The following is an 11,211-nucleotide window of genomic DNA, read 5'->3' as shown; positions in this document are numbered from 1 at the left end:
GGTGGACTTAACCATGGACATTATTTCACATGTTATCTATGATTGTGAAACATGTGCTGCAATCAAACAGGCCAAAAGGTTAAAGCCCGTGTGGTATGGGGGGCGGTGTTTGGAATATAAATATGGGGAGGCTTGGCAGATTGATTATATTATACTCCCTAGAACACGTCAAGGCAAGCGCTATGTGCTTACAATGGTGGAAGCAACCATGGGATGGCTAGAAACATAGTCTGTGTCTCATGCCAGTGCCTGGAACACTATTCTGGGCCTTGAAAAGCAAGTCCTGTGGCGACATGGTAGTCCAGAAAGAACTGAGTCAGACAATGGGACTCATTTTAAAAATAGTCTCATAACCAACTGGGCCAAAGAACATGGTATTGAATGGATATATCATATCCCCCATCGTGCACCAGCCTCTGGGAAGACTGAGCGATACAACGGTTTGTTAAAAAGACACTTATGGAACACCGCTGCTACCGCGCTCATGGTGGCTGCTCAGAAGCTTTTTACCGCGAGCAGGTGCTGCAAACCCTCCGTTCCGACCGGGGTCCCCCGCCGGCCCTCCCCGGCCTGGGGGCGCCTTGAGGCGGCCGCGCCAGCTACGCGAGGCCGAGGCTTCAGGGGGGTGCGAAGGCCGCGGGCTGTGGGGATCGCTTAGCGCGGCGGAACGAGCTGCTTTCCAGCGGTTGATCCGCACGGGGGAGGCGGCAAAACTGATTCGGGCGTGGAGACCGTGGTGGTGGTGCCGAAATAAAGGTAAAAACGAGGATAAATATGAACATTGGGATCTCCATTGGGAGATGCTGGGACCGTCCTGGCTGTGGCGGAGCTGCTGGAGGGGCCTGGGGACAATAGTGATAATTACACACAAAAGAACACCGCTAATTACAACAATAATTACGTAATCATGGCTCTGGCACACCTGGAGCAGTTGTTGAGCCAGGGACGACCTAATTTGGATGCAACGAGCGCCAAACGTTTGTTAACGGGCAGAGGAAGTGCCGCTTCCTAATGAGCTGGAGCCAGGAGGCACCAATGGGGACCATGGTGGAGCTGGCGAGGGAGACGAGGGAGGTTGTTAATGAGCTAATTAGCGCTAATGAGGGGATGGGGCAGGGGGAGATCCTTAGTGCTAATGAAGGGAGGGGGAGGCGACTAATTGAGGAGCTTGATTGAGGTTAATGAGGTCGTCAAGGAAACCATTTAATAAACATCCAGAGAAGCTGCTCATTAAGGAACCAACTAATTAACATCCGGAGAAGCAGCTCGTTAAGGAACCCGCTAATGAACATCCAGAGGATCAGTATCCAGAGAAGCAGCTCATTAAGGAATCTGACTAACAAACATCCAGAGAAAAGCTGCTTATTAAGGGCTGAGTTATGAGTGGGGGAGTCTGGTCATTAATGACTCCACCGAACTGGGGGTGGCTTGTTAAGGGCCAAGATTTAATTAACGTAATAACGAATAAACATAATTACTATAGAGCGGGAGCTGCTAATTGGTGGGGGGGCTAATTAACCCATTGACCCCCAGAGGGGACCCAGGCGCCTGGGCCATGGTCCAAGGACGCCACGCCCACTGCCCGCTGATGGGGTGAGTGGTTCTGTGCGTGTGGCTCTGCCTCTCCGCGGCTCCGCCCCTTCCTGCTGATTGGCTGAGCGGTTCTGTGTGTGGGTCTGCCCCTCCCACTGATTGGCTGAGTGCTTCCATGTGTGGCTCTGCCTCCCCGTGGCTCCGCCTCCTTCCGTGTGGCTCCGCCCCCTCACATTAATTGGCTGAGCTGTTCTGCATGAGGCTCCGCCCCCTCCTCGAGGCTCCGCCCCCTCCCGGCTCTTAAAGCAACAGTGACCCCGAGATTGGGGGAGGCGCCAATAATTTATTTGATTATTTGGAGCGTCCCAGTGACACTGGGGGGGGACATGGGGGTTGTCCAGGAGTTCGGGGGGTCCCAGGAGTTTGGGAAGGACCCAGGAGTTCAGGAGGGACCCAGGAGTTTGGGGGGACCCAGGAGTTCAGGAGGGACCCAGGAGTTCAGGAAAGGAACCCAGGAGTTCAAGAAAAAGGGGACCCAGGAGTTCGGGAAAGGGACCTAGGAGTTTGGGAGGGACCCAGGAGTTCAGGAAGGGAACCCAGGAGTTCGAGAAAAAGGGGACCCAGGAGTTCAGGATAGGGACCTCAGAGTTTGGGAGGGACCCAGGAGGTCGGGGGTTATGGGGCACCTTCTAACAATATGAGGTGTGTTTAAATACAGTAAGGTATTACATATTCATAATAACCCCAGGAACGCCTGGGGCTCCTTCAGCTTCATCACAGTGAACTCTTTCCCTTTGGCTCATCATGTTGAATTTACTGGAACCCAAGCTGCCAAGTTGATCGAAACCAGACTGGTTCCCCCCTTTTGCTGTAAATCTTCGTTATCTCGTCTTCTCAAGTTTACAGTTGGTGCCTCAAGTTTACATCTAGGTGCTGTAAAACTTCTTATCTTGGCATTCAATGAGGTTCTGTTTTTACTTAACATAATTGGTTACATAAAGCTCTAAACTAGGCACCCTTAAAGTGTTAGTTAGTTCCCTCCATCACAAAGCCTGTGTGGTATGGAGGGCGATGACTAAAGTGTAAATACGGAGAGGCCTGGCAAATTGACTATATCACACTGACACAAACCCACCACGGCAAGAGCTCTGTGGAAGCCACCACCAGATGACTGGAAACATGCACTGTGCCCCACGGCACTGCCCGCAACCCTGTCCTGGGCCTTGAAAAGCAAGTCCTGTGGCAACATGGGACACCATGGGGAGTAATTTAGGGTTCTGCTCACTGCAGAACAGCGTTTAGATTTCTTAAAGACAAGTGCAACTTCAAGAATTCAGTGTCAGGTTCACTCTGTAATTTACTGCATGGGGGAAATATGGCGAGCCGAATGCTGCTGGCCTTCTCTCCCGGTGCCTGTACCAGTTCACGAAGCAAACTCCCTGATAACCGTTCGCTCTGGAGTCTGTGTCCTGGAGCTCCGAGGACAAACTCTCAGGTGAGGCCATATCCGTCACAGTTCACACTGTCAGGATTCTTCTCTCCCTGATAACTGTTCACTCCAGAGTCTGTATTTTCAAGCTTTGAAGACAAACTTTCAGGGGAGGCCTGTATCCGTTTGCAAAAGCAAACTTTCACGCATTCCCTTCCTGATAACCATTTGCTGTAGAGTCCGTGTTTAAAGCTCCAGTGGCAAACTTCTCTGATTCCACGTGGGCGTTGTTGTGTTCAGCTGTAGACATCGGTTATTGTCCATAACCTTGCAGGTGCTGTTTTTCTTGAACACAAATTCCTTTCTTCTCAGCGACGTGCAATATAGGACTTATCTTCTAAGTGTTCACTGTAGTTTGTAGTTGCTTTTGGTAGATATGAGCAGCACTTTACAGCTTAATTTTAGCAAATACAGTTTCCCAAGTAACATGAAAAAAAGAGTATATTAAAAATCATACAACCTTATGTCCATAAAGATTTGATTATATTTAGTGTGCCTCTACTTAAGATAAATGATTAATATTAAACTTAAATTGGTCTCATCCACTGACCTGTGAGTAGTAAAACCATTGCCATACAGCTCACTTATTTAGCAGGGAGAGCTCACAGTGGGCTCATCCAGGCTGTCGTATTTATAGAATGAAGTGATTGACTTGTAGCCAAATTGCACACAGTAGGAAAAGTGTGTCTGAGACTTGTGCACTCACAAGTTACCGGCATTCAGTTGCTCTTCTGCTTCGCTGTGGGTCTCCTGGCAGGAGTTCTTGGCCTGGTTACGGCTCAGGCCCTTCCCTCCTCTGGAGCCTGGACCCAACTGCTGCGGGTTTGGCTGGGGGCGACTGGGGGATCGAGTGCATCTGCCACCCCTGGCAGCCCAGAGAGAACTGAGCCAGACAACGGGACTCCTTTCCACAACATCCGCATAGATGGATGCTCCTGGAGCAAGGAGCGAGGCATTGAGTAGGTCTGTGACATCCCCACCATGCACCAGCTGCTGGGAAAATGGAGCGGTGCAGCAGACTGTTCAAGACTGTGCTCAGAACAATGGGTGCTGGAACTTTTAGAAACGGATTGAAATTTGAAACAGACAGGTGCCCAGGGCTGAGCTGGCCTGTGCCTCCCAAGGGCACACCCTGGCCTCCCTCCCCAGGCGCAGGGTCACAGTGGGGCCCTTTGTGACCTCACTTGGTGACACCCACTGCCCTGCACGTGCTCAGCGCAGCTGCGGGCCCAGCCCACACTGTCCGACAGGACGGTGACGAGACAGGGTGTGAGCACGGAGCTGGCGAGAGCCCCCGAGCGTAGCCCACGTCTTTCAGAGAATCGGAGAATCTTTTTGGTTGGAAGAGATACTTAAGATCATCGAGTCCAACCACAACCTAACTCTAGCTGCCCCCGGCAGACTGTCTGCTGCCCCTGGCAGACTTGGAGCAAGGAGCTCCTGAGCGCAGCTCACGTCTTTCCCCAACGAGGAGCACACGAGCGCAGCCCAAACCTTTCATCGCTGCCTCTGGCAGAGCTGCAGCACCAAGGCGTTTTGCCGAAGCATCCGCCTTCCCTATCCTCAGACGTAGCCTTTGTCTGCAAAATGGCGGAGAGACCCCCCAGCCGACCTAGGCTGGCCTGGCAGGAGGAGGTTGGGGCTCCCCAGGAGGTCAGATCTCCACTGGACCCCAACCAGGTTGATGTGGTCCAGCCACTGAAGATCGGTGAGTGAGGGGCCCTGATTGTCTGGCCAGGGTGGGGCCCAGCTATCCCTTTCTGCTCCACACCGGGATCACGTTTCCCCTCACGCTGGCAGGGGGTTCCCATGGGTGGTGATTGTGCTCCCTGAAGTCCAGGGCTGCTCTGAGCTGGGAGCTGGCGCCAGCACAGCTTCTGCGGGCAGAGGGGACCCAGCTCCTGCTGCAGGGCACTGGCAGCCAGAGGCAGCTGGGCGGGCAGGAGGCAGCCGTGCTGCGGGACGGGGACCTTTCCTGCCCGTCTGAAGCGAGTTCCTCACCCGCTGCACCGGGCGCTTTCCCCGTCCTGCCTGGCTCCAGCATCTCAGCCCGTCTGCCGGGCACCCTGCAGCCCTGACACGCATGGGAAGACCGTGCCAGGGCAGCGGGCACTGGGATGGACATGGGGCAGATCTCCTTCCTCTGCTCTGTCCTGCCTGCAAACCCTCTCTGCAGCCCTCCCTGCTCTCCTCCTTTATTAGATGCTGCCTGGTTACCTGTCTACCAATTCGAAAGGACACGCGTGGACTCCATCGTGTCCTTTGTCAGCAGCCCAGAAAAGGTAACCATGGCCGTTTGGAAGGCGGCTGAGCCCGTGTCTGCTGCCAGGGGCTCTGCTGCGGGGACTGGAGGGTGCTGGCTGGGCAGAGCTGCTGCTCCCAGGGCGCTAATTGGCACTGCACCCCCATGCTGTGGTGCCACTGGCCGTGTGTCCCCATCTCACACTCCCTGTTTGTCTCTCTGTCCCCTGGCTGCCAGGAGGAGAGCCAGAAGATTCCATTTCTTCAGAACATTTGTGACCTGTGCTATAACAGCAAGCGCCGCGGCCCTCCACAGGGCCTAGATCTCTTCTGCCAGAGATACGGCCTGGCAGAGAATATCAAGGTGAGGGGATACGTGGCATCTCTGGGGAAGGGGGCGATGCCCCCGGCACCCTGTGAGGACAGCGCTGGGCAGGGCCAGGGGCTGGTGGCGCTGGGTGCTGGCAGCTGCCAGGTCCCATCCCGGCTGTGCTCTGCAGGTGCTGCTGGAAGAAGAGCCCAGGAACAAACTGCGCACGGCGGTGCGGTGGAACGCCATGCTTGCCATCGCCGAACTGAGGTACCTGCCCATCCCTCCCGGGGACCCCTGCACGAGATCTCGAGGCACTGCTCCAAATACCAAAGTGTGACTGGCTCCTTTCTCTTTACAGCGCAGTGGAAAGGGCGCTGGAGGGCAAGGAGGCAAGCCTCCTCCAAGCCTGCTTTTCTAGTGTCTTCTTGCTTCCTCCAGAAGAGAAAATGCAGGATATGGGCCGTTATCTCTTCTTAAAAGTAAGTGCTTGGTGAACTACAGGACCCAACAGTCCCTCTGGCGGCTCCCTGTTCACCCCGTGCTGATATATAACCAGAAAGACAAGGCAGGGTTGGTCTCAGCTCTGCTTTCACACCCTCATGCCTTCATCTGCTGACAGTTGGCCTGGCCACATCCAGCGCCAATTGCTGCTCTGCCCGTAGCAGATTATTTGCCCCTGAGTCTCTCCCAGGCACAGCAAATCAGCACAGGAGTTGCCTCTTGGCACTGAGAGTTCCTATCAGTCCCCTGTGTGTGAAACAGATGGCAGGAAACACAGCCAAAACTCGTTGTCTTCTTGCAGACCATGGAAGCCATGGACAACATGCTGCAGGCATTGGTGCTCGGCTCTTCAGCCTCCAGAGTCAGTGAGCTGCTCCAGAATATCTTCCAGGTCTGGCATGTGCAAAGAGTGGGCTTCACAAGGGCTGTTCCTCACCCTGGGGGACTGGGTGTCCACTCTGGAGTGGACAGTCCCACCCGGTGCCGTGCAGAGAGCGCTGCCGGGAGGGTGCCCACCTTCCCGGGGAACCAGGGGCTGCCCGCCAGGCTCTTCCGCAGCACAGTGGCCGCAGAGGGTGGCATCTGCCTTCCTGCCTGGCCACAGGGCGGGCCCAGGGCATTTGTTCCAAGCCTGCCAGGGGCCCGAGGGTCAGAACCCCACTACAGGCTTTGCTCGAGAACAGAGTCCAGCCCAGGAGTTGAGCGGTGCTGCTTCTGCTGGAGCGGTGGCTGCTCTCAGGGCTCACCAGCAGCTTCTCTCTTCCCAGATGCTCTTGACCTTCACCACCTCTGAGAGAGAATGTGTGCAGGAGAGGGCTGTGGGGAGGATTGAGAAGTTGAGCTCTGCGCTATTCAGACATCCCACACTGGCGGTAAGGAGCCAGGCACCTTCCAGCCAGCCCGTCTCCCCATCCCTGCACCCCAGAGCAGCCTGCAGCTCTCCCCACGGGGGGCTGCTGCCCAGGCAGCTGCTTTGGGAGCTGTGGCCGGCACGGGCCTGCAAAGCCCTGACTGCCCACAGAGCCAGCCCTGGACACACGCTTGGGTTCAGGGCTTTGGCACCAGTGTCCCAGCAGCAGCCCCAGTCCTCCTGGCCACCAGCAAGCCCTGGTTCACGGCAGGGCCAGCACCCTGTGCCCATGAGTCCAACCCTCCTCCCTCACTCCAGGGCCTCTGTTCTCCTCCTCCCCGTGCAGTCACTGCCGCCCCTGCTGCCAGCTTTGCTGCGGGCTCTGCCACCAGCACTGTCGGGGGTCTCTGCAGGGCTGCTGGCACTGCCTGGCTAAGCAGCAGCATCAGGGCACTGGGTGTGATTTGGCTTCACTTCCTTCTTTCCTTTCCTTCCTCCCATAGTCCTGTGCGAGATACCTCAGAACTTCTGAAAGGACAGACATCGTCCTTGTGTTCATCGAGGCGATGAGAGACACCAGCACCTTTGACAAGAAGCGGGCAACAGACTTGCTGGACTTGTTCATGGAATTCCCTGACTTCTGGCTGGCGGATGTAAGTGGCCAGTGGCTGGATGGCACTGCCAGGCTTCAGCCCTGTCAGGCCTTGTTCCTTCCTCCATCCCTCCCCCCCAACCCCTGGTGTCTCAGGAATCTGAAGCCACATGACGGTGGCAGAGAGGGATGGGAAGGACAGCTGAGGAAGTGGCTGCACTCCAGTGGCAGCGCCATCCTCACCTGTGTCTCCTCCAGCTGCCAAAGATCATGAGATGCATCCACAAAAACCTGGACAGCATCAACACAGCACCAGCTCGGCAGAGAGTGGAGTCCCTGCTTCTCCTCATGGCTGACAGGAGACCTGGGAAGGTGCTCACAACGCTGCTGAGGATCGCTCCACCAGGAGACAGGTACTGGCCCCAAAAGCCATGAGGGCTTGTTCACTGTGGGGAGAGGGGCACAGAGCCAAGGAATCCTGCAGGCCACCCCCGAGGAGCAGGACCCTCCATCCCAGCACATTTTCCAGTGCTGGGGGTCAGCCAGGCCCGCAGCAGCCACAGCTGAGCAAGACAGCCCAGAGCCCCCCACTGCGCTCCTGCCAGCCCCACGGGAGCAGCAGCTCAGCCTCTGCTGCTGCCCAGGGCATCCCAAGCATCCTGCAGCGCTGAGCCCGGACACGCTGCTGTGGCCCAGGCTGCCCTGCTGACGGAGCGCTCTCTTGCAGGACTGCCCTGGACATGTGGGACGTGATGATCTCCACACCCAAGACTCTGAAGCAGCTCTTAAAAAACTTGCGCAAAAGACTCCTGGTCACAGACTCCAGGTTTCCCGAAGGCGTCATCAGTGGGTCAGAAAGACCTGACATGGTGAGCAGGGCAGCATCAAAAGGAGCCATGTTGGCAGCTGGGCTGGGGCATTGGGTGAGGCGGTGGCTTGGCCTTGGCTGGGGGTCAGGCAGTGGCTGAGAGCTCCAAATGCCCTCCCTGCCGTGCTGGGGCCTGATGGCTGCCTGGGGAGCTTTCCAGGCATGGAGGCTCTCCAAGACATCTGCCCTTGGGAAAAGGGGATGGCTGAGCAGGGCACAGGGAGTCATTGCTTTTCAACCCTCCCTGCCCTGGCCCTGCTCTCCTGTATCTCCGTGGCTGTGCCTATGGCCACCACCTGCCAGGAGGCTGCCACAGAGATTCCTGTGCCACCACCTGCCACGGAGCTGGACAGGAGGCTGGTGCTCACTGACAGGCTTTTTTAACAGGGTGGTCTTTGATCCTTTCACAAAAATGAAACTGTTTTTCATACAGGCCAGAAAAATACAGTCCCTCCTGCCGCAAGTTGTGGGGTTGCTCGACTCCAGCAACACAGAAATGAAAAGGGAAGTCCTGACATTCTTCTGCAGCGTGATGGGACACCTGAAGAGGGAAGAGGCCAGACCCACTGTGGAGCAGCTGGAGGAAAAGCTCCTGCCCCTCTTTGACGATGTAAGGCTGATGACGGAGACTGAGCCCTGGGGATGGGCAGCCTGCAGTGACAGCTGCCCTTCAGCCCAGCCCCGTGGGCAGCACTGGGAGCAGGCTCTGCTCCCCTGGGCTCCCGTGGGATGGCTTCTGGGCTTTACAGCCCAGCACGGCTCCCTGCTGCACAACCTGACCCTGGAGCATCTCCCCTCACGTCAGCCCCGATACTGCCCCTGCTCACCATGGGCAGAGAGCTGCTGGGATTGAAGTCCGGCTTTCCTCCTTCCTCCCAGGAGTCCAGACAGCTGCGAGCGCTCTCCATCCGCCTCTTCAGAGAGCGGGTGCAGTCAGTGGTGGGGCACGACAAGAAGAGGATTAAGAGCTACGTGCACCGTGCACTGCTCCCCCTCTTCTTTCGTTTGAGTGACCAGAGCAACAACGTGGCCAAGGTACAGATTTCCACGCTGAGCACTGAGGCAGAGAGGGGTGTGCTGACAGCACACAGGTGGCCTGGGCACCAGGGGACAGGGCTGCTGGCAACTGGCAGCCTCCTCCAGCCCATAGGAAGGATCCTTACAGACCCAGCACGAGTAGCAGTAGGGAAGCTGCCATGGCCATTTCCACCACCTGCCATAGCTGGTCTCACAGGGCTCAGCAGCAGCCTGTGGCCACCGAGGCCTGAACTGGCGCATCCCTACGGGCTCCTCAGCTGTCCCTGCAGGTGCTGGGTCTCGAGCTTTGAGCCTCAGTCCCTGTCTCCCAGGGCTGTGCCCAAGAGAGCCCCAGATGTTTGGGCCAGGGCATGTCGCTGCCCGCAAAGGGCAGGTGTTCCAGGAACAAAGCCAAGAATGGGGGGTTGCCAGGTCTCCTTATGCAGACCGTGGGTGCCATGTCCCATCTTCTGCTGTTCCGCAGGCCGCCAGGGAAGCCCTCCTTGGTGCAGCAGAGCTCCTGAAATGGAAGCAGCTCAAACACCTAGTGCAGACTCAGCAGACATGGAGGATTGGAGAGAGCTTGGTGAGAACAACGAAGGCCCAGGCTGACTGAGGGCTGCCCCACATGTCTGGGCTGTAGGCTCTGCAGATGTGCCTCGCCCGCCCTGCTGCAGCCCCAAGCTGCATCCTTGTTCCCTGTCCTCAAGAACAGAACCCCCAAGGGCTCTTCCCTCTGCCCCACGCCCGGCGGGAAGGAGGGCTCTCGGCAGCCCTGGGACCACTCTGCCTGTGTCTGTCTCAGCCTCAGCCCAACAGGGCTACTGGCTGCTGGGCAGGAGTGGCCTGCGGGGAAAGGGAAACCTGGGTTACTGGGAGGAGGGACTGGTCCAGCCAGCTCGGGGTGGGGTGCAGACAGTGACATGCTCACACCCTTGTGCTCTCTCCAGCTGGAGCAGAACAGGAGCAGGGCTCAAGAGCTCTTGAGTCAGAGCCTGCCATACCTGAGGGATGCTCAGGCCAGCTTGCGAGAGGCGGCCGTGAGGTTCATTGGTGAGTCACAGTCCCCAGGGTCCCTCTCTTGGCAGCCTGGCCCCAGTCCCCACCGCTGCCCTGGCACAAGGAGCAGCCCTGTGCCTGCCAGAGCCCCGGCTGCCCCGGGCAGGGCCTTGGCCTCCCCTCCCAGCCCTGCCCACACAGGTGGCCTCGGTGGCTGCCTTGCTCAGTCCCGCTATGTCGGCTCTGGGGTATCCCCTGGGGCCAGCTCTGATGAGGGGGAGGGAACAGGGGTCTGACGGAACTCTGTGCCCAGGGCTGGCTGCGCGGCCCCTGAGGGACCGAAGGGAGGAGGAGAAGCTGGCTGAGATCTGCAGTGGTGAGTAGGGAACTTGGTCAGGAGGAGGGGATGCCTGGGTGTCTCTGCAGACGTGGGAGCTCATCTGGGCTCTGCTTCTTTCTGTTGCAGCCCTTCGGCCCTTGGAGAAGGACAGTAAACCCTTCATCCGCTCCCTTGCTGCTCAGACCATTGCAATCCTGAGCAGTCCAAGGGAGCAGCCACGATGGCGATGGGCCCTGCAAGTCCTGTGCTGCTGGCGTCGCTGACCCAGGTGGAGGAGCAGCTCTGCTTGTCGAAAAATGGCTGGATTTTAATAAAGAGCCCTTCTTGAAGTTGGGTTGGATGTCTGCCTTTTTCCAAGGACCCCAGAACCTCTCTGATTGCTGTGGCACTTTAGAGAGCACAGCCCGGCATCATGGGCAAGGGTGACGTAGCAGACAGGAGCACTTGCAATGAGGCTGTCCAGGGCAG

The 11,211-nt window shown here is 57.3% G+C and overlaps 1 protein-coding gene across 1 annotated transcript; it reads left to right on the top strand.

Annotated features, from left to right (window-relative positions):
* Positions 1-4,609: 4,609 nt before the first annotated feature.
* On the top strand, positions 4,610-11,006 carry LOC309448356 (uncharacterized protein; the record flags this gene model as incomplete). The annotated part of the gene is made up of 16 exons (XM_082069827.1): positions 4,610-4,730; positions 5,225-5,304; positions 5,502-5,627; positions 5,764-5,843; positions 5,935-6,055; positions 6,379-6,468; positions 6,845-6,949; positions 7,431-7,580; positions 7,778-7,932; positions 8,247-8,388; positions 8,821-8,997; positions 9,267-9,422; positions 9,889-9,990; positions 10,355-10,457; positions 10,717-10,779; positions 10,870-11,006. The coding sequence occupies 16 exons, from the start codon at positions 4,610-4,612 to the stop codon at positions 11,004-11,006; spliced, it is 1,908 nt and encodes a 635-aa protein (XP_081925953.1).
* Positions 11,007-11,211: the final 205 nt, after the last annotated feature.

This window comes from Streptopelia decaocto (assembly GCF_964273445.1).
Source record: "Streptopelia decaocto genome assembly, chromosome: 20".
In the NCBI taxonomy this organism is placed as follows: domain Eukaryota; kingdom Metazoa; phylum Chordata; class Aves; order Columbiformes; family Columbidae; genus Streptopelia; species Streptopelia decaocto.
The sequence above is the reverse complement of the archived record's forward strand: the minus strand, read 5'-3'. Positions and strand labels throughout refer to the sequence as shown.